Source organism: Protopterus annectens, chromosome 5.part0 (genome assembly GCF_019279795.1).
Source record: "Protopterus annectens isolate FY-2018-M chromosome 5.part0, PAN1.0, whole genome shotgun sequence".
NCBI lineage: Eukaryota > Metazoa > Chordata > Ceratodontiformes > Protopteridae > Protopterus > Protopterus annectens.
In genome coordinates, this window is record NC_056735.1 from 1,423,417,841 (window position 1) to 1,423,438,742 (window position 20,902).

The window sequence follows — 20,902 nt, forward strand, 5'->3', positions numbered from 1 at the left end:
GGTATGAACAGAGCTCCAAGCAGCAGCTTCTAGAATGTCTTTGGTTGGCACCCCCCCCCCCGAGAAAAGCTGAAGTAGAGGCAGCCCTGGTGGAATGTGATCTGATCCCCTTGGGCATAGGGTTTACCATGGTGCAAATAGCAGAAACAAATGCAGTGGCTTATCCATTTAGAAATACTCTGCTTTAATATAGCCTTCCCCTCTGACCCTGCAGCAAATGCTACCAGTAGTTGCTCAGACTTTTAGAGATTTGCTCCTATTTAAGTAGAATCTTAGTTGTCTGTGCACATCCAATGAATGCAGAATCCGCTCCCTCTTGTTCTGCAGATTTGGGTAAAATGTTGGCAGGTGAATAGTCTGGTTAAGAGCCACACTGGATACCACCTTAGGCATAAAAGAAGGATTGGTCCTGAGGGACACCCTGTCCGGGTAAAAGATAATGAAAGGATCCACTGCCATGAGAGCCTGTAGTTCTGAAACCCTTCTTGCTGAAGTGACTGCCAAAAGAAAAGTGGCTTCCCAAGATAAAAATTTGATATCAGCAGTAGCTGTTGGTTCAAAATGAGGCAGGGTGAGTTTTTTCAAGCATAAAATTGAGGTCCCATGCAGGAGTTGTTGCTCTTCTGGGAGGCCTTACATTTTTGGCCCCTATAAGATACTGTTTAAGCAGAGGATGAGAAAAGAGGGGACGGCTCTGTATTGTAATGAGCCGAGATGGCAGAGGCATGGATTTTTATTGAAGAAAGAGATGGGCCCCTGTCAAGCATCAGTCAAATATTGTAAAATCTGAGGAATATTGGGCTTTGCTATTTGGTTCCAAGCACAGAATCTCTTCCATTTATCAGCATAAGGCTTTCTAGTACTAGGCCTTCTGGCTTCCAAAATGACATCCATCACAGATTTACTGAGAGGTGGTGTTTGAATAATTAGCTGATTAGCCATGCTGCAAGATTCAAAGTTTGGAGCAGAGTGTGCAGAATTTGATAGTTTTGCTGATGAGGTATTTGAGGCAAGTACCATGGAGGAAGGTGAGACATATTCCTTAGTAGTGGGTACCAGTGCTGGCGAGGCCAGTCCGGTGCAATTAGGATAATTTTTGTTTTTTCCTGTCGGACTTTTAGTAAGACCTTGGAGAGTAGAGGTAGAGGGGGAAAAGTCATAGACTGATAGGGCAGCCACTTTCCATGCTTTTTTGTGATGAGTTCTTGCGCAGAATTTGTCCAACTGATAATTTTGGGGAGAGGCAAATAGATATATGTCTGGACTCCCCCATTTTGGAGAGAGGCAACTAGATATATGTCTGGACTCCCCCATTTCGGTGTTAACATGCTGAAGATTTGTGGATCCAGTTTCCATTCATGCGGGTCCATAAGATTTCTGCTTAGGTCGTCTGCCAGAGTATTTTGCTTTCCTGGTAGGAATTGAGCTTGAAGATGTATTTGGTAAGTCAAGGCTGTGTTCCACAAAGCCTTGGCTAGTCTGCAAAGGGGGTAGGAATGTGTACCCCCCTGCTTGTTTATGTACCACATAACTGTGGTGTTGTCAGTCTATCAGTAGTTGTCATGGATGAAGTAAGTCCTTGAAGGCTGTCGGAGCATTCTGAACAGCTAGCATCTCTTTCTGGTTGATATGCAGATGCATTTGGTTTGGGTTCCATTTGCCCTGAATGCATCTCCCTGCCAGGTGGGCCCCCCCCCCCCCAAGCATAGTCTGATGCGTCCGCAGTTAGGGTTTGGGTGACAGGGGGTAGAGTGAATGACAGTCCCTTGTTTTGGCGACATGTCTCTGCCCACCAAAGAAACTCCTGTTGTAGGCAGGGAATGAGAGGAATCATTGTTTCCAGACTGTGACAATGTTGACTCCATAAACTTTTTAGGTACCATTGAAGTTTCCTCATATGCAGTCTTGCATATGGAATTAGTAGAATGCAGGATGCCATGAACCCCACAGCCTGCAGAATTTGTCTTGCAGATAACTGGGTTTGTGTTGCTATCTGTTTGAAGTATGTTGTCAAGTTGCCTTTGTTTGTCTGGCGTAAGGTAAGTCATCTGGGCAGTTGTATTCAAGCTTGCACCCAGGAATGTAATTATTTGAGAGGGTACCAGTTATGATTTATTTTCGTTTATGGTGTACCCTAGGCATGCTAGAAGCCTTTTTACAAATGCCAGATGTTTAAGAAGAGTGTCCTTGTCCCCTGCCTGAATGAGAATCGTCCAGAAAAGGATAAATTTGAATGCTTCTTTGTCTGCAGAATGCAATTACTGGTGCCAGGCACTTTGTAAAGACCCTGGAGGCAGTAGATAAGCCAAAGTGTAGTGCAGAGAATTGGTAATGCAAAAACCTGCTTTGAAGCGGTGGTATCTTCTGCATGATTCCTTTATTGGGATATGCAAGTATGCCTCTTAAGTCTAGAGTTACTAACCAAGCACTCCTGCCTAGCATAGGCAGTAGCTGTTGTAAAGTCAGCATTTTGACTTTTGGAATGTCCAGGATTGTGTTCAGAATCGATAAGTCCAGTACTGGATGCCATGATTTGTCTTTTCTGGATACCAGGAAAAGTCTTGAATAAAATCCTTGTCCTTTTTTCCTTCTCTGGTACCATCTGAATAGCCCCCATATCCATGAGGGACCTGACATGTTTTTGGGCTTCTGCCCACTGGTTTTGTGGCAGATCCGGCCATCTGTTTGCAACTGGCAAAGTATGGAAATTAAATCTGTATCGCTGGGATACTAGGTTTAATACCCACTTGTCCTGGGTAATTAACTGCCAATTTTGAGCATGAAGTGCTAGTTTTCCCCCCAAGGGGGCAGCCAAAAGATAAGTGCTTGGTGATGGTAGAGGAAAGTCATTGAGACTGCTTACTGTATGGGGTTGTGCTTAGTTTCCTCCAGATTTGGAGGTGGAGGCACCCCATTGCTTTGACCTGTAAAAACCCACTGATTGGTATCTGGAGCTTTATGAGCACCTGGATTTGCCCTGAGTGGCTCTGTTGGACACAGGAAAGGACCAATTTTTAGTAGGCCAGTGCCTACTGAACCTGGGTGGCTACACCTGCAAGAAATCTTTTACAGTTTGCATAGACTTAGCTTTGTCTTCCACTTTCTTTAAAACCTATTCTGCCTTGTTACCAAAGAGAGTATCATGCTGCAAATGGGGCATCCAACATTTTAGCTTTAACATGATCAAGCAGATTTTGCTCCTTGAGCCAGGCATGCCTTCTAAACACAGATCCAGTAATGGCGGCCCTACAAGAGGCCTCCAAGGAATCAAACGCATTGCAAAGTATGTTTTCCAACCTGTTCTGCTGAATGCAATAATTCGTATAACTATTTTCCACACAATCAGAAATCAACATAATTTTCTGTTTCAGTAAGCCCATAACATGCTGTTGCTATTTAAGCATATGAAACTGGCAGTTTAAAGCGCTGATTGCCAAGGTTGCAGACGTATAAACCTTTTTATCCCATCTATCCAGCACCCTGGAATCTCTATCAGAAGGGGTAGGATTTTTGGCTGAAGAGGCCTTTACACCCTTGGAACCCTGAGAAATAGTCTCAGGATCAGCAGCAGGATTTTTGAAAAGAAATTTGTGGGAGTCAGGAACCCTGTAATATCGGTCTGGCTTACTAAGAGCCAGAGGCAGAGAATCAGGAGCCATGCTTGATTCCGAGAACACATCAACCATGTTTAACACAGGAGGTATTGCCACATACCTATGCTGAGGAAGAAGGAAATCCCTAAGCCTCTTTTTTGATTCAGAGAAGTCCTGAATCTCCCAGTGAAAATGTTCCCTTAAAGTATGCAAAGTCTCTCCAAAAGAGTAATCCTCAGGAGGAGATGCAGATGGGATGGATTCCTCTGCATCAGAATCCTCAAAGTGGAACAGAAAATTCCTGATCAGAAGAAATGGAAACCTGATCTGAAGATTCATAATCAGTGCCTTGCCTAGGCCTCTTATCAGGGGGGGGGGTTGGGAACCCCTGATCATGGTAATTAAATACTCAGCCATTTTGATCATCTGTTTTTTTAGGCATAGGGGCCTGAGCACGTGGCTCATGCGTCAGTTTTTTAGACATAGAAGTTGTTTTGACCTTGTTTTTGTAGCTTGTTTGTCTCTTTCGGCTTTTCCCGGTTAGGGGTCGCCACAGTGGAACTCCGTTCCGCTAATGATTGGTAGTTGATTTTTATGTGCCGAGTTACCAGCCCTGACGCACAACCTTCAATGAAGGTATGCCCATTCACGCATGTCTCCACGCAGAAGACGCTCTAGCTGAGAATCGAAATGGACAGCGTCTTACTATGAGATGACAACGGTCGATTTAACAAAAATGTTGAGGCCTGAAAACACCCTCAGAAGCCAGTGCCTGCTCAGCGGCTCCAGACCCATCCAAGGCAGAGACATCCGCGGGTACAATACTCAGAATCTCACGGCATGCCGGACTCCGAATGAGTCTCGGTAGAGGCCTGCGACTCAAAAGTAGCGGGTATCAGGGGCTGCGAAAGCACCACACTGAGTACCGGTGACTGGCTTAGGACAAGCTTAGTCGGTTTTGGACAGACTGTCCGTCTCTGTCTTTGCGTTTTTTATGAACTCCGGTACTCGGACTACTAACAGATGACATTTCAGGATAATTAAATCTTGAACCAAAATATTTAGAAGCAAAAATATACCGATGCTTAATAGTGCTTTGGTTAAATCTATCACAAAATGTACAGCAAGGCGCATTGTGATCAGGGCCTACGCAAGGAATACAGTACAAATGAAAATCCTTATGAGGTATTTGCTTCCCACAAGTAATGCAATTATTAACTTTTACTGACATCGGTAAGGAGCAAGAAAAAGTTTCCCCAAAGTGGGAACTTCGCTTTAGTTTGAAGACTTCAGTTCTGAAACTCGAATACGAAAATTTCAGAAGTTGGCCGACTGGCTCTTGCGAACTGCTTCGGCTTTGGGCAATGCGCGGCAAGAAAGACTGAATAAATAGGCGTCAACTGCATGTTTTATACCCCTAACAACCTGCCATCATGGAAGAGGAGACAGCAACCGATGCAGGACCCAAGACTTTGTTATTCAGGCCGACTGAGGGCAACCTGCCAGCAGATTACCCAAATGTAATGACTGCAACAGTGAAACACGAAGAACATCCAGGACTGCAACAGTGAATACACTCTAACATCTACGTTTATGGTAAGTTTACGCAACTGTACTATGTTCTTCGTGTTTCGCTGTTGCAGTCATTACATTTAGGTAGATTCCCAAAGCTAAGGTTGGAAGGAGGAATTTAAATAGAATTAGGACCAGCTATAAGGCCCTGCAAGACTGCAGTGGCAAAACCAGCTCTGGATTTAGAGAAAATTGACAAATGATAATGCTTGGTGAAAGCATGTACAGAACTCCAGGTAGCAGCTTCTAAGTTGTCCCTTGTAGAGACACCCCTGAGAAAAGATGTAGCAGCTTCTAAGATGTCCCTTGTAGAGACACCCCTGAGAAAAGATGTAGAGGTAGATGCAGCCCTGGATGAATGGGGTCTGATGCCCTGTGGGATAGGTTTTCCATGGTGCTTATAGCAGAAATGAATGCAGTGGCCTATCCATTTTGAAATGGTTTGCTTTGAAATAGCTTTCCCCTCTGTCCCTGCAGCAAATGCCACCAGCAGTTCAGATTTCATTTGAGGTTTAGTCCTGTCCAAGTTGTCTGTGCACATCTAAGGAGGGCAGTATCCGTTCCCCTTTGTTCTGTGGGTTAGGAAAGAAGGTAGACAAATGAATGGACTGATTAAGAGCCACACTGGATACCACCTTGGGTATGAAGGAGGGATTGGTTCTGAGGGACACCCTGTCCGCATGAAAGATGATGAAAAGCACCACTGACATAAAGGCCTGTAACTCAAGATACCCTTCTTGCAGAAGTGATTGCTAAAAGGAAAGCTGTTTTCCAGGAAAGGAATTTTAAATCTGCAGTAGCAGCTGGCTCGAAAGGAGGAAGAGCGAGTTTTTCCAAGACAAAGTTAAGGTCCCAGGCTGGAGTTGGAGCTCTCCTCGGTGGCCTTAAATTTTTGGCCCCTCTGAGGAACAGCTTGAGCAGTGGGTGAGAGAAGTGGGGAGGCTCTGTGCTATAATGAGCTGAAATGGCTGAGGCATGAACTTTCATGGAGGAAAAGGACAAGCCTTTATGAAGCATCTCAGTCAAATATTGTAGAATCTGAGGTAAACTGGGACTGCTGCGGTCATCCCTTGAAATTGGTTCCAGGTACAAAATCTTTTCCATTTTGCAGCGTAACATTTTCTAGTACTAGGCCTCCTAGCCTTTAAAATGATATCCATCACTGATATACTGAGGGGTGGCAAAGGAAAGATTAGGTAATTAGCCAGACTGCTAGGTTCAGGGTTTGCAGATGAGGGTGCAGAATCTGGTTATCTTGCAGAGGCAACAGAGAAGGAGTCTGAGGCAGGTGCCATGGCACCAAGAGTGACACTGCGCAGGAAGGGGTACCAGTGTTGGTGTGACCAGTCTGGTGCAATTAAAATCATCCTTGGCTTGTCATGTTTGATCTTTAGTAGTACCTTGGAGAGCAGAGGGAAAGTTGGAAAGGCATAAACTGACAGGTTTTTCTAGCTGAAGGATACAGCGTCTACTTTCCAAGCTAGTTTGTGGGGAATCCTTGTGCAAAATTTGTCCAACTGATGGTTCTGGGGGGAGGCAAACAGGTCTATATCTGGGCTCCCCCATTTGCTTGTCAACATGTTGAAAATCCTTGGTTCCAGTTTCCACTTGTGTGAGTCCATGAGGTTTCTGCTTAGTCCATTTGCCAGTGTATTTAGTTTTCCCTGGCAGGAATTGAGCTTGTAGATTCACTTGGTAGCTCAAGGCCGTGTTCCACAATGCCATGACTAGTCTGCAGAGTGGGTAAAAGAGTGTGTACTCCCTGCTTATGTACCACATGACCGTGGTGCTGTCAGTCTTTACCATTAGTTGTCCTGGAAGAATGGGGTCCTTGAAGGCTGTCAAGAGTATTCTGCACAGCTAACATTTCCTTTTGATTTATGTGTAGGTGCATTTGACTTGGGTTCCATTTGCCCTGAATAAACTTCCATGCCAGGCGAGCTCCATTTGCCCTGAAACTTCCATGCCAGGCGAGCTCCATTTGCCCTGAAACTTCCATGCCAGGCGAGCTCCATTTGCCCTGAAACTTCCATGCCAGGCGAGCTCCATTTGCCCTGAAACTTCCATGCCAGGCAAGCTCCATTTGCCCTGAAACTTCCATGCCAGGCGAGCTCCATTTGCCCAGAAACTTCCATGCCAGGCGAGCTCCATTTGCCCTGAAACTTCCATGCCAGGCGAGCTCCCCATGCATAGTCTGATGCATCCGTTAAGGTTTGGGCGGCAGGGGGTAGTGTGAATCTTAGTCCCTTGTTTTGATGGCAGGCTTCTGCTCACCAAAGGAACTCTAGGTGTAGGCAAGGTATGATAGGAATCATAGCTTCTAGAGCCTGTGAATGTTGGCACCATAGGCTTATGAGATACCACTGCAGTTTCCTCATATGCAGCCTTGCATATGGAATTAGAAGAATGCAGGAGGTTATGAACCCCAAGGCTTGCAGTATATTTGCCTTGCAGATAACTGGGTTTTTGTGGCCACTTGTTTGAAGTAGGCTGTCAAATGAGTCAGTTTCTCTAGCGTGAGGAAAGCTATCTGGGAAGTTATATTCAAGCTTGCTCCCAGGAATATAACTGTTGACAGGGTACCAGGTGTAATTTATTTTCGTTTATGTTGCACCCCAGACAAGTCAGTACCCTTTGAACAAAGGCCAGATTCAAAAGTATGTCCTGGCTTTCTGCCTGAATTAGACAATCGCCCAGATATGGATATACTTGAATATTTCTTTGACTGCAGAATGCAAGGACTGGAGCTAGGCACTTTGTGAATACCCTGGGCGCAGTAGATAAGCCAAAGGGCAGTGCAGAGAACTGATAGTGCATGCAGTCTGCTTTGAAGTGTGGGTATCTTCTGCAAGATTCCCTGATAGGGATGTGCAGGTACGCTTCTTTTAAGTCTATAGTTGCCAACCATGCATCTTTCCCTAGCATAGGAAGAAGCTGGTGAAGAGTCAGCATCTTGAATTTTGGAATCACCAGAAAGGTATTTAGAGTAGAAAAGTCCAGGACAGGATGCCATGTATTGCCTTTTCTGGGTACCAGAAAAAGTCTCTAATAGAAACCTTGTCCCTTTTCCTCTTCTGGTACCAACTGAATAGCCCCCATGCTTGAGAGACAGTACTTGATTTTGGGCCTCTGCTCACTGATTTGGGGGTAGATCTGGCCACCCGCTTGGTGTTGGTAAGGTGTGGAAGAGAAATCTGTATCCTTGGGATACTATATTTAAAACCTATTTGCCCTGGGTAAGGAGTTCCCAGTTTTTGGCCTGCAGACCAATCTTTCCGCCTAAAGGAGCATTCATTTGGGAAGTAATTGGAAGTTTTAAAAGCAAGTCATTGAGACAGTTTTCCATTGGGGGGAGTCTTACTACTCCCAGATTTGGGTGCGGAAACCCCCCACTGCTTAGTCTTGTGTGTCCCCTAGGACTGAAACCTGGGGTTTCTGTTGTGTCTGGGTTTGGCTTGAGAAAACCTGGAAGGGGCTGGAAAGGACCAATTCATAGAGGGCCAGTGCCTACTAAATCTAGGAGGCTGAACTTGTAAGAAATCTTTAACAGTTTGCATAGATTTAGCTTCATCTTCCATCTTTTTAAGAACTTCCTCAGCCTTGTTGCCAAATAGGCGGTCCTGGTTTAAGGGAGCATCCAACAATTTGGCTTTAACATGATCAGGCAAAGATTGCTCCTTAAGCCAAGCATGCCTTCTGAGCACAGACCCAGTAACAGCAGCCCTGCAAGAGGCCTCTAATGAATCAAATCCACATTGCAAAGTATGTTTTCCAACCTGTTCAGCAGAATGCATTAAATCCTGTAAGTCATTTACCGCACAGTCAGGAATCAACATCATTTTCTGTTTAAGCAATCCAATAACATGTTGCTGATATTTTAACATATGAAACTTTTAGTTATGTACTCACCATAACTTCAGATGTTTGGGATCCATCTCGCCTACATTCTGACTGATGGGTTCGGAGCCGATCCCTCGGCTCCGACTCGGCACGCTTATGCCAAAGAGCGAAGTCTCTTATTGGCTGAGCTTACTATATCCCAGGATGCACCACTACCAGTCCCCCAGATCTAGTTTGTCCGCATACATGCACACATGCACGCTCTGATTATATAACATCGTCAGATGAACAAGATAAAAACAGTAGAACTCAAACCGTTCAATCTCTTCTGATCTCCAAGGCAGGGGAAGGAGGGTGGGTATTAGGAATGTGAGATGGATCCCAAACATCTGAAGTTATGGTGAGTACATAACTAAAAGATGTTATGTGATCCTATCTCGCCAACATTCTGACTGATGGGACAGCGTCCCTAGCACCTGAATCCTGGGTGGCTCACTGGAAAACACTCCTGAGTACCGTGGAACCAAATGATGCTCGTCCTTTAGATGCCACATCCAATTTATAGTGGGAAATGAAAGTGTGCGGATTGGACCAAGTAGCCGCAGCACAAATCTCTGATATAGCGAGCTTGGAATGAAAAGCTATAGAAGTAGCCATAGCTCTGGTAGAGTGAGCTTTGATAGATGTTGTAAGTTGCTTATTCGAAGAAGAATAAGCCTGAGTTATGCAATCTCTAATCCATTTGGAGATAGTAGCTTTTGTGATGGATTTACCCAATTTATTGTCTGAGAAGGACACAAACAACTGGTCTGACTTACGAAGTTGCTGAGTCCTGTCTAAATAGAAGCGTAATTGCCTGTGAACATCCAATTTATGGGGAGTGTATTCTGCTTCATTGGAGAAATTTGGGAAGAAAACTGGTAGCTCTAGAGACTGTTGGAGGCAGAGATTAGAACAGACCTTTGGGACAAAGGATGGATTAGGCCTAAGTGATACTCTGTCCTTGTGGAAAATCAAGTACGGTGGTTTAATAGACAGGGCTTGAAGCTCTGAAACTCTTCTTGCAGAAGTAATTGCAACTAAGAAGGCAGTTTTCCAAGACAGATATTTTAACTCACATGTAGCAGCCGGTTCGAAAGGGGAAGATGTCAATGCACGAAGCACTAAATCTAGATCCCACGGAGGCGCAGGATGAAAAACTGGGGGTCTTAACATACCCGCACCTTTAATGTAAGTTTTGCATAGTCTGCTGCTCATCAATGGAGGATCCATGGACTCGTGAAATTTAGAGATAGCCGCTAGTTGGACTTTAATAGTAGAGACAGAAGATCCTTGATTAAACAGGGATGTTAAGAATTTCAAAACCTCTGGGATAGGAGCAGTGATAGGGTCTAAGCCCCTGAGTTGAGCCCAGATAGCAAACCTCTTCCACTTACTGAGGTACAATTTCTTAGTGGTGGGTTTGTGGGCCGAAGATAAAATGTGAATAACTTCCGGGTCTAATGTGTGACTTCTGACTAAAGTCGGAAGTGGAGGAGCCAAGCTGTCAACTTCAAGGATCGAAGGGACTGATGCTGTTGTCCCGACTGATGAATTAGCAGGTCCGGAATTAGGTCTAAAATCCACGGATCGTCCACGCATGTTTCTTCAGGTAAGGAAACCATACCTGGCCAGAGGCCAGTATGGGGCAATCAGTATCATTGGACCCCAATTGAGAAGCTTTTGAATGACTTTGGAGAAGTGGGATCGGAGGAAAGGCATAAAGTAGCCCTGTTGGCCAAGGTTGTGCTAGAGCATCCATAGCTGGTACTCCCTGATGTGGAGTCAAGGAGAAGAACCTTTTGCACTTGGTGTTTAGTGGAGTTGCAAATAGGTTGCAGCACGTCCCCATCTCCGGAAAACCTGATCTGCTACTGTTTTGTTTAAGGACCACTCGTGAGGAGAGAGAATTGTCCTGCTTAATCTGTCTGCCAGTATATTCGATTTCCCGGAATGTGGGTCGCTACCAAGAAGCGGCTGGTAGCTACCGCCCATTCCCACACCCTCATGGCCTCTCTGCAAAGGGGTAAGATCTGGTCCCTCCTTGCTTGTTTAGGTACCAGACCACCGACATGTTGTCTGTGTGGATGGCGATTATGCCCTGAGGGAGAAACCTGTGTAAGGCCTGTAGGGAAAGAAGTACCGCCCTCATCTCCAATACATTGATGTGGAGAAGAGTTTCGTCTGGGAGCCAGGATCCCTGAACTAACCTGCCCAGACAATGGCCCCCTGTCTGGGAGGCATCTGTCGTCAGGGTGACCACTGGAGAGGGAATAACAAAAGGACTTCCTTGATTTAGATTGGATGTCTGAAGCCACCAGCGAAGGTCCCGTTTGCATGTTTCTGTAATCATGATGGGATGATTGAGGGGAAGGTCCTGAAAGGACCATTGAGTTGACAATAGCCACTGAAGAATCCTCATGTGCAATCTTGCCAGAGGAACTAAAAGAACCGTGGCAGACATTGAACCTAAAACTTGTAGAACCATCCTGGCTGGGGCTTTGGATCTTGAAATCAGAGCTTGAACTTGGCCCTGTAAAGTTTGGATCCTTTCGGCAGGAAGAAAAACGATCAATTTTGAGTCTATCTCTGCTCCTATGAACCTTATGCGCTGAGAGGGCAGCAAGACAGACTTTGACCAATTGAATGTAATCCCCAGGGTAGCACCCAGGGAGATGGTGGCTTTGAGGTTGTCCATTAGTAGATGCCTGGTGGTGGCAGTCAGGAGCCAGTCGTCCAGATAGGGAAACACTTGGAATCCAAGACTCCTCAGGTGAGCCGTCACTACTGCCAAACACTTGGTGAACACCCTGGGGGCTGTGGTGAGACCAAAGGGCAGTGCACAAAATTGGTAATGACTGACTCCCAGGCTGAAGCGCAGATACCTCCTGGCGCCTGGTGTATCGGTATGTGGTAATAGGCGTCCTTGAGGTCTATGGAGCACATCCAAACATCCTTCTCCAACAATGGGAGAATGGATTATAACGTGACCATTCGAATTTGGATTTCGTGACGGATTGGTTCAGTCTGCTGAGATCCAATATTGGTCTCAGGTCCCCTGTCTTTTGGCACTAAAAGAACCTGGAGTAATTTCGGATCCGATCTGGTCTGTGGGGACCGGTTGGATGACTCCTTTTCTAGCAGCTTTAAAGCTTCTGCGGCTGCAATTTCCCTTTGACTGGGTGGTGGGTCCGGGATTTTTGGACGGTGGGGGTGAGTATGTGAATGGGATGGTGTAACCTCCGGCAATGATCCGAAGCACCCATCTGTCCTGAGTGATTGACTCCCAGGCTTTTAGGTGCTTGGCAAAGCGACACCCGACTGGCTCGGAGCAGCACAGCCGGGCAATCCCTCATGATGTGTGGGAGGCTGAAGAGCCACGAAAGGACTCGCGGTCTCCAGAATTGCGGGGCCCTCTGCCGCCTCTGGGGCTGGCGTCTCCCAGAAAAATTTCCCGTCCTCTGCCTCTGGAAGGGGAATCTTCCTGCTGTTGGGGAAAAACTTACGTGATTTACGGAACCACATCTTCCCCCTCCTTTAGCCTTGGGATAAGGCCGAAGGGAGTGGAATAACGGGCACCTACGGCAGATAAAGTTTTTCCCTCTTGCTCACAGCGGTAAGGGTGTCTTTAACCTTAGGTCCAAACAAAGAGGACCCATCAAAGGGAGCGTCGGCGAAGGAAGACTTGAAGGCCTCCAAACTGACACAAGCGGAGCCAGGCTTGTCTCCGTGAGCCACGCCTGTGCCTGCCGCTCTACCGCCCCGGCCGCATAGGAAATGAGCCTCATGGACGAGTTAGAAATTGACGTAAGGATAGCCAACTGAGAGCTAACCGACTGGGCTAGCTGCTCAGGTAGGTTACCGAGAGGAATCTGACAGCTCCTTGACCAGATCCCTCTGAAGCCTGGTAAAATGTGCCAAATAATTCAGAGACCTTAAAGTAAAGGCCGCTGAAGTCAGGGTGCGCTTCCACCTGTCCATACTCCTAGACTCCTTATTAGGAGGATGGACGAACGTTGAAGCCTCTGCCACGTCCTGTTGTGTAGCAGATGCCACCACCATGGCATCTACAGCCACGCCTTTAGTGAGGAACTCCTTCTCGGGTGGGGCAGACAAAAATTTATTAGGACGAGAAGGGACTGGTTCCACGGTATCTGGATGTTCCCACGCCCTTCGACAAACTAAATCCAGAAGCTCGAAGGGCGGAGACACCCAGGAGGCGGAGGGCTGAGCCCCAAAGGCCTTGAGGAGCACTGACTCATCAGCAGAGGGGGGTTTGGATATCCAGCCGCCTCGTTTAAGGATCTCTAAGATGTCTGCAAATGAGACATCATCCGAGGACGACTTCGTGGACCCCTCTGCATCATCAAGATCAGTGTCCGATGTAATAGACTCGGGGGAGTCCACGTGCTTCCTCTTGCACGATCTCTTCCTTGGGGGTTCCTCCGAAGACAACTCCGAAGAACCCTCAGGAGGAGGGGAACCCCCAATGGGGGTAACCTCAGGCCCAGGGGCTCCGCTGCCTACGGACAGGGGAACTGCCAAAGACCCAGTCTCCACGCCCAGGGAAGGTGCCGGTAAAGCCGGAGAGATGGCCGAAGAAGACTTGGCCAAGAAACTCCTCATAGCTCTGAAAGCCGGACCCCCAGAATCCTGGGAGTGTCCGGTCCCCGGAGCCATGATAGCCGACGGAAGTCCCGCAGCCGAAGCACCGAGAGGGAGGCTTGGAACCGAAAGCATAGGTCCCGAAACATCACCCCCGGGTCCAGCCGAAGAAGTCCGTGTACCAAACTCGGACCCGAAGGCCCGGGTTGGAGTAAGGAAAGGAGCCGACCCTAAGATCTCCACCGGCTCCAACAGCACCTGCTCCAGCGGAGCAGCGGTCGGAGGAGGAATAGCAATGGGATGGGCCTGGGCTATCGGCTCCGAAGCCAACTGGGTCGGAGCCGAAACAAATTTTTGAAAGACTGGGGACTGGAACAGTCTTTGGAGCACCCTGTCTATATCTGAATCAGACATCCTCGAAGACCGAGAGGATACTGAACGGGTTCGAGATGGCCTCTCCAACGGCCCCAAAGGGCTAGGGGACCGGCTCCGAGGCGACCCGATGACTATCGGCGCCGAAGGAATACCCACACTAGATTCCATCGGTGCCGAGGTGGACTTCGGCACCGAGGAGGAAGTGTCTGAGCGGGCAACCCTTGTCGGCTCCGAGACCAGTGGAGCCGACGAAAATGACCCGCCTCTTGATGCCCCAGCCATCGGCTCCGAAGCCAGAGGAGTCGAGACTGGTGGCATCGAGGCAGACCGTTCCGCCCTCGGCTCTGAAGTCCTTGGAGCCGAAGGAGAAGCCTGCCTATGTCTTTTGGCGGTCGGATCCGACGGACTGGTCGGAGCCGATGCCCTTTTCTTTTTAGCCGGAGAAGGAGAGGATGCCAAAGCTTCTTCAAAGGAAGGTTTTATTAACCCTTTAAGAATAAGTTTATTTTTCCTCTCCTGGAGGACCCTTGAGGAAAAAGCGTGACACACACTGCATGACTCCTGTAAATGTTTTGCACCCAAACAATACACACAGAGCGAGTGATCGTCTGTGATAGACATTTTGAAATTGCATTTGGTGCATTTTTTAAAGCCCGAAGGCCTAGGATTCTGAGACATTATGGCAAAAAAATCAGTAACCCTGACAGAAAAATACACTATTCACTGACTTTCTGTTTACTGACACTACCTAATAATAGGTTTACAGTTATCGCTTAGGTAAAGAAAGTGTCACAAATTACTAAGGGTACTTTGAAACCCTGTAAGGTTTAAGGGGGGTTGACTGACCGGGAAGGCCCTTCGAAGGAGGCCTAAATCAAACTCAACCCAATCACACAACAAAGTCTTTTCACAAACTCCAAACACACACAAAAGTGAAGAATAGCCGTTAAAACAGCTTTTTATGACAAGAACAGCAAAATTCTGACAGAAAAAAGTTAGTAAATTTACTACTCAGCTCAGCCAGCTCGAGACCACGTCTTCGCAGATTAGCGGCAAACGAGATCTGGGGGACTGGTAGTGGTGCATCCTGGGATATAGTAAGCTCAGCCAATAAGAGACTTCGCTCTTTGGCATAAGCGTGCCGAGTCGGAGCCGAGGGATCGGCTCCGAACCCATCAGTCAGAATGTAGGCGAGATAGGATCACATAACATCTGGCAGTTTAAAGCCCTAATGGCCAAGGTTGCAGAAGTGTAAAACTTCTTACCCCATCTATCCAGCACCCTACAGTCTCTATCAGAAGGGGTAGGATTTTCAGCAATAGAAGCCTTAATGCCCTAAAGTCCCTGCGAAATAGTCTGGATCCACAATAGGATTTTTAAAAAGGAACTTGTGTGAATTAGGAACCCTGTAATATCAGTCAGGTTTTCTGGGAGCAGGAGGCAAAGAATCAGGGGCCAAACCAGATTCCGAAAAAGCATAGTCAACAATGTCTAGTACAGGAGGAATAGCTAAAGGCCTATGCTGAGGCAGGAGTAAGAAATCCCTACGCCTCTTTTTTGAAACAGAAAAATCCTGGCTTTCCCAGTGGAAGTGCTCCCTTAGAGTATGTAAGGTTTCACCAAAAGAAGAATCCTCTGGAGGGGAAGCAGAGGGAATACAGTCCTCTGCACTGGAATCCTCAAGTAGATAAGAGGAAATCCAAATCAGAAGAACCAGAAAAATCAGAATCCTGGTCAGAAGATTCATAAACAACTTCAGTCCTAAATCTCTTAGAAGGGGGAGGTTGGCTTCCCCTGATTAGAGTTATAAGATCTTCAGCCATTCTTATTTGCTTTTAGGCATAGAGGCCTGAGAATGCGGCATGGGAGTCTTTTTTAGGAATGGTTCGAGATTTAGGCCTAAAAGGAGGAGGCATCGGTTTAATATGCAAGTCCATAGGCCTGAATACACCCTCAGAAGCCGATGCCTGCCCAGCGGCTCCGGACCCATCCAAGGCAGACATATCTGCGGGTTCCATATTTGAAGCATCTCGTGGCATATCGGACTCTGAATGGGTCTCAGTAGAGGCCTGCGAATCAAAAGTAGCAGGTATCAGGGGCTGTGAAAGTGTCTCACTGAGTACCGGCGAACTGGCTTAGAAGTGTCGTCGGCAGTTTTGGACCTCGGCGGCCTGTCTGTCTTTAGCTTTGCATTTTTTCAAAATCCCGGTAGTCGGATGACTAACCGACTACATTTCTGGATAATTAAACCGAGAACCGAAATATTTAGAGGCAAAAATATACAGACAACAGATAGTGCGCTGATTAAATAAAGCACAAAACAGATACCAAGGTACGTCGTGGACAGGGCCTAGGCAAGGAATACAGTACGAGTGAAAATGTTTATGAGGTATTTGCTTTCCACAAGTAATGCAATTATTAACTTTTACTGACATCAGTAGGGAGCAAGAAAAAGTTTCCCCAACGAGGTACTTAGCTTTAGTTGAAGACCGGTTCTGAAACTCGAAACACTTGCAAACTGCTTCTGCTTTGGGCACCACACGGCAACAAAGACAGATGGTATGGCGTTGGCTGCATGTTTTATACCCCTGACAACCGGACGTCATGGAAGAAGGAACAGCAACAGACGCAGGACCCAAAACTTTAACCAGGCCGACTTGAGGGCTACTGCAAGCAGATAGCCCAAATGCAATGACTGCAACAGTGAAACACCAAGAACGTCAACAATGGTATTTGACAGCTACCTTAAGTTAGAAGAGAAAGTAGAAAGTGAAACAAAAGAAAAATCGAACAACTAGGTATGGAGGCGGATTATGTAAGAAAAAGTTTAAAGGAAGTCTGAGAACAAATTTGAAATTGGACTTAAAAAAATAAGATCTAGCACCCAAAAAAGCTCTGAGAAGGATCTGCATCGTTAGCAATATGATGGCAAATGAGATTTGAGCTATAGTTGGTTGACCAGGGCATCATGGGGAAAAGAAAGAGCTCAAGAGTAGAATCAGAGTGTCTAAGAAATGCAGCAGTGTCTGATCAGAAGTTGGCTCTGATACCAAATAGTTTAAGAATGAATGAAAAGGACATCAGATCTCTAGATAAAAAAAAAAAAAAAAAAAGACAAGACCAAAAGAAGAGACCCCAATGGGGCACTTCTCTGACAGCTGGGTATTCAGTACAGCAAAATGGTCTTTCAGACTGACAAGCTATGATGGCATTCAGACTGATGGCAAAAAATGCTCTGGGTAAATGTGGTGCATCACCTTTATGCCCCACGTCCTGTATGGAGAGCACAAGTGTGATGTACAGTGGATACAAGATCCACAGGCTTTGGTATACCGTCCGGATGTTGGTCTACTCTTGGCAGGAGATCCCTACTGTGAAGAATACTGCAACAATGATATAAAAGGACATCATAAGTTACACTCTGCACCAGTTAGGAACACAACCAGAATTCTATCCTTTCTGGTACAGTTCTGCACCACCTGGCTGAACCTTCTAATGGTCCAAAACCTCATTCAACTCCTGCTCCATCTATGCCCTGGAGGTTGGAATCCCATAGTCTGCTCCCTCAGAGGATGCTATTTTTCTTCCTCCTACTCCATACATTTATTCTGTCCTTCAGTCTCTCATCATCCTTTCTTGCTGTGTGCCTGGTAGACAGCTGACTGCATTAGTCCTGGCTCTCGCCACTGTCTAGGGGGATTTAGCAGTCATTTTTAGCCTGGTCACACCCACTTATGCTCCATATCTGCTTCTGGTTTCTTCCTATTCTATTTTTTGCTATCTGCTGTCTAAACACCTGCCTACCCCTTTTCTGTTTTTGTCACTCTTGCTTCCTACTTCCATTTTGGTCAAAAGAGAGTGCTGAAATGTACCTTTCCAAACCAGCACTAAGCACTTTTGCCCCCTTCTGGGACAAACTGGGCATGTCCCCAACAGAATGCTAGTCAGACAGGTATCCTCCCACTCCTCTACTAGTATCAAGCCTTAATCACTTATCTACCGTGCCACAGCCAGTCATACTCTCAAATACTTTGTCCTTTGAGTGCTGGCTGTGGGAAAAGGTAACACTTAACCCTCTTTTCTGTCCCTCCACTGGCTCTCTCTTCCATTACTTCCTGTCTCATGCCCCTACCTCTCCTATCTATATACCTTCTGCCTCCATACCTCTCCTATCTATATACCTTCTGCCTCCACTTCCATGCCTCAAGTCTTTCTCGTGGTCTGTACTGGTTGCCTTCCTCTGTGCTGCATACATAATCTTTCCCATTCTTCCATTACTCTTATTCAATACCTCTCTACTGTTGCATCTTTTTTGCCTTCTGGTTATCCCATTTGGCTGAGCATCCCTTCTTGTCCATTTCTCTTCTGCCCACCTTGTGATGTTGGCATCTGCCTGCCCACCTACGGCTCTGTATCCCCCTTAAAAAATGCTGCTACTCTTTTGCATCTGTACTTCCCCCATGGCTTTCTTGTCCCTGTCCTTCCAACTTACAGCTGCATCTTCTACGTTCTCCCTTCACCTCACTTGCCTGTACTCTTCCAACAAGACCATTCCATGATGGATCTTATAAACTTCAAAATAACAAAAATAAATGATCACCAGAGAAGCAGCACTGCCAAACTGTCCTTGCCTAGACCTGAGATAATAAGATTTGGGGAGAATTTGGGACACACACAAGTTATACATTAAGAGTACAAAAACTTGCCAAAGGCAAAAAGCAGGGAATGAAGTCCTGCCATCTGGCTTGGCACTGACATCAGTCCATATTCTCCTAGAGTGCAGTTTCACATCTTTGATTCAGACTCGCAGCAAACAAGCACTTACAAGATGTCCACTGGACCATGAGAAGCCTGGCACAGGATAAACTGCTGTGCCCCCCCCCCTTTTTTAACTGGATCCATCTGATCCAGTTACATCTGAGAAAAGATCTTGAAGGGATGGAATGCACCTTAAAGTAGTCATGATGCTCGAGTGGGTGGTGAATGGACAGGCCCTTCTCTTGGATGAGGTAGGCATGATTCAGGCACAAAACAAATTTTCCGCACACAGACCCATCTCCTCAGTGTGGAAACTGAGGATGCATCCTCCAGCTCAGATGCATCCTCTAACAAGGTTAAAGACGGTCTTCATTTGCTTAGAGTAAAGCTCAGCAACTGACTGACATGGAAGGTAATTCTGACAATACAACTAGCTACAGGAGCGCTAGTTTGTGTCGTCCTCCAAGCTGCAGTCCTTGTAGTGATGCTCCAAATGATATCTGGTCACTGTGCAATGCATCTTTCCCATGGATTCCAGAGAAGTTTTCAAACCCAGTCATCTTTCCTCTCATAAATCAGGCCAGAAGCTTCAGTCTCCAGCATCAAGTGACAGAGCTGAACCAATGGCGTTTGCAGCACTGCCTAATGTGACATTCCTATCAGAGCCAATTTAAATAATTGGCTGGTAATGAAATGGTCACAGATACTCAGCTGATTTGTACCAAAGTATCAAAGATGACTAAGTGGGATTCAGGATTAGATGCACTCAAGAAGCCAGCACAAAAATCACAGTATGTTTAGGCACCGATTGTGAATACCCTCAAGTGCAGGATCTTCTACGAAAGCATAACTGAATTGTGACTAGGGAAAATGATGAGCCATCAAAGGAGTTCCCCTATTTCACATTGGACTGCGTTCTTGTTAAAATTTTAAATTACAACTCCTGGTGAGCAAATGCAAGGACTGGTAAACTACTTCAGAATTACAAATTAAAATTTAAAAAATGGGATATGTCAATAACTCATCTTCCAAGGCACAAGTAGCTCCGACTATATACGTAATAAAAAATGACTAAGCAAAACTAAAGTCTATAACTTTCAAGCTTCAAGCCTCCCAATGGCATCCTAAAATTTATTATGTACAGACAAAAATGTTGAGGACTGTAGAAAACACAAGAATACCATATAATGTACAAAATGATACAAACAGTGCAATGTTGTATGTGCAATGTATGCGTCTATCAAAGTTAATTAGCTGTGCCTTTGGCTTTATTAGTAGAAGTCGAAGGTTTAGCAACAGGTGTACTATTTCTGGACTTTGTTGAAAATGTACAAATGCATTTTAAGTTTAGTTTCTGTGTTTATGTTTTTCAGAGTGGGAATATCTTACCCGAAATTTAACACTGTAGGTGTAAATAATCGCAACTTCCCCTTGATGCTTATTAGATATCTCCATGGGTGTTCCAGAGCAGTCAAGTTGATCTGGTTTTGCATGCTTCACACTGTTTAGACAGAAAAATGCTTCATTATAAAATTAAAATCAGTTATGCAAACTAAATGATCAGCAAATCTACACATTCCTCATTTTAGGACTGTATTAAAATCACCAAATCAACACCAAAGGGATTAGACAGCTCTGCAAGCTATTACCTTTTTGGTTCTAACTTTGCCGATACCAGTCTTGCACCTTCAGCTCCTTCACTTTTATCTACTACATGGTAGGAAATTGTGATGTCCACATGATTAAAGATGTAAAAAGTGTCTTTTTCATGAAAATCAGACTGCAAAACAAAAACAAACAAAAAAAAATCAAGTACAAGCATGGAAACTTACAAAAACACTATTCTTCAATGGCTTTGCATCTTTAGTAGTACATGCTTGGAATCACTTCGTCTGACTTTAATGGTTGGGTAGGCACTCACCGTAATATACAACTCCATGGACACTCATTGAAGCAGATATTGAAAAGGCAGGCTCTTAAAGGTACTGCCAAGTAATAGGAACCACCATCTCAATAATAAAATGTTAGGAGGGCTGCATTAAGTGGACAGTTACCCATATATTACAAGTAAAGCAGAGCTCCTCCAAATATTTTTGGGCACATGCCAAATACAGATCAAA

At 45.7% G+C, this 20,902-nt stretch overlaps 1 protein-coding gene across 1 annotated transcript in view; it reads right to left on the minus strand.

The window, feature by feature from the left end:
• TM9SF2 (transmembrane 9 superfamily member 2) overlaps positions 1-20,902 on the minus strand; it is a 1,342,976-nt gene that overhangs the window by 955,317 nt on the left and 366,757 nt on the right. The window contains exons 6-7 of the mRNA XM_044071229.1: positions 20,432-20,562; positions 20,172-20,283 (exon numbers count right to left, since the gene is read on the minus strand). Of these exons, the coding sequence (XP_043927164.1) occupies positions 20,172-20,283; positions 20,432-20,562 (243 nt within the window). The remainder of the gene's footprint in view (positions 1-20,171; positions 20,284-20,431; positions 20,563-20,902) is intronic.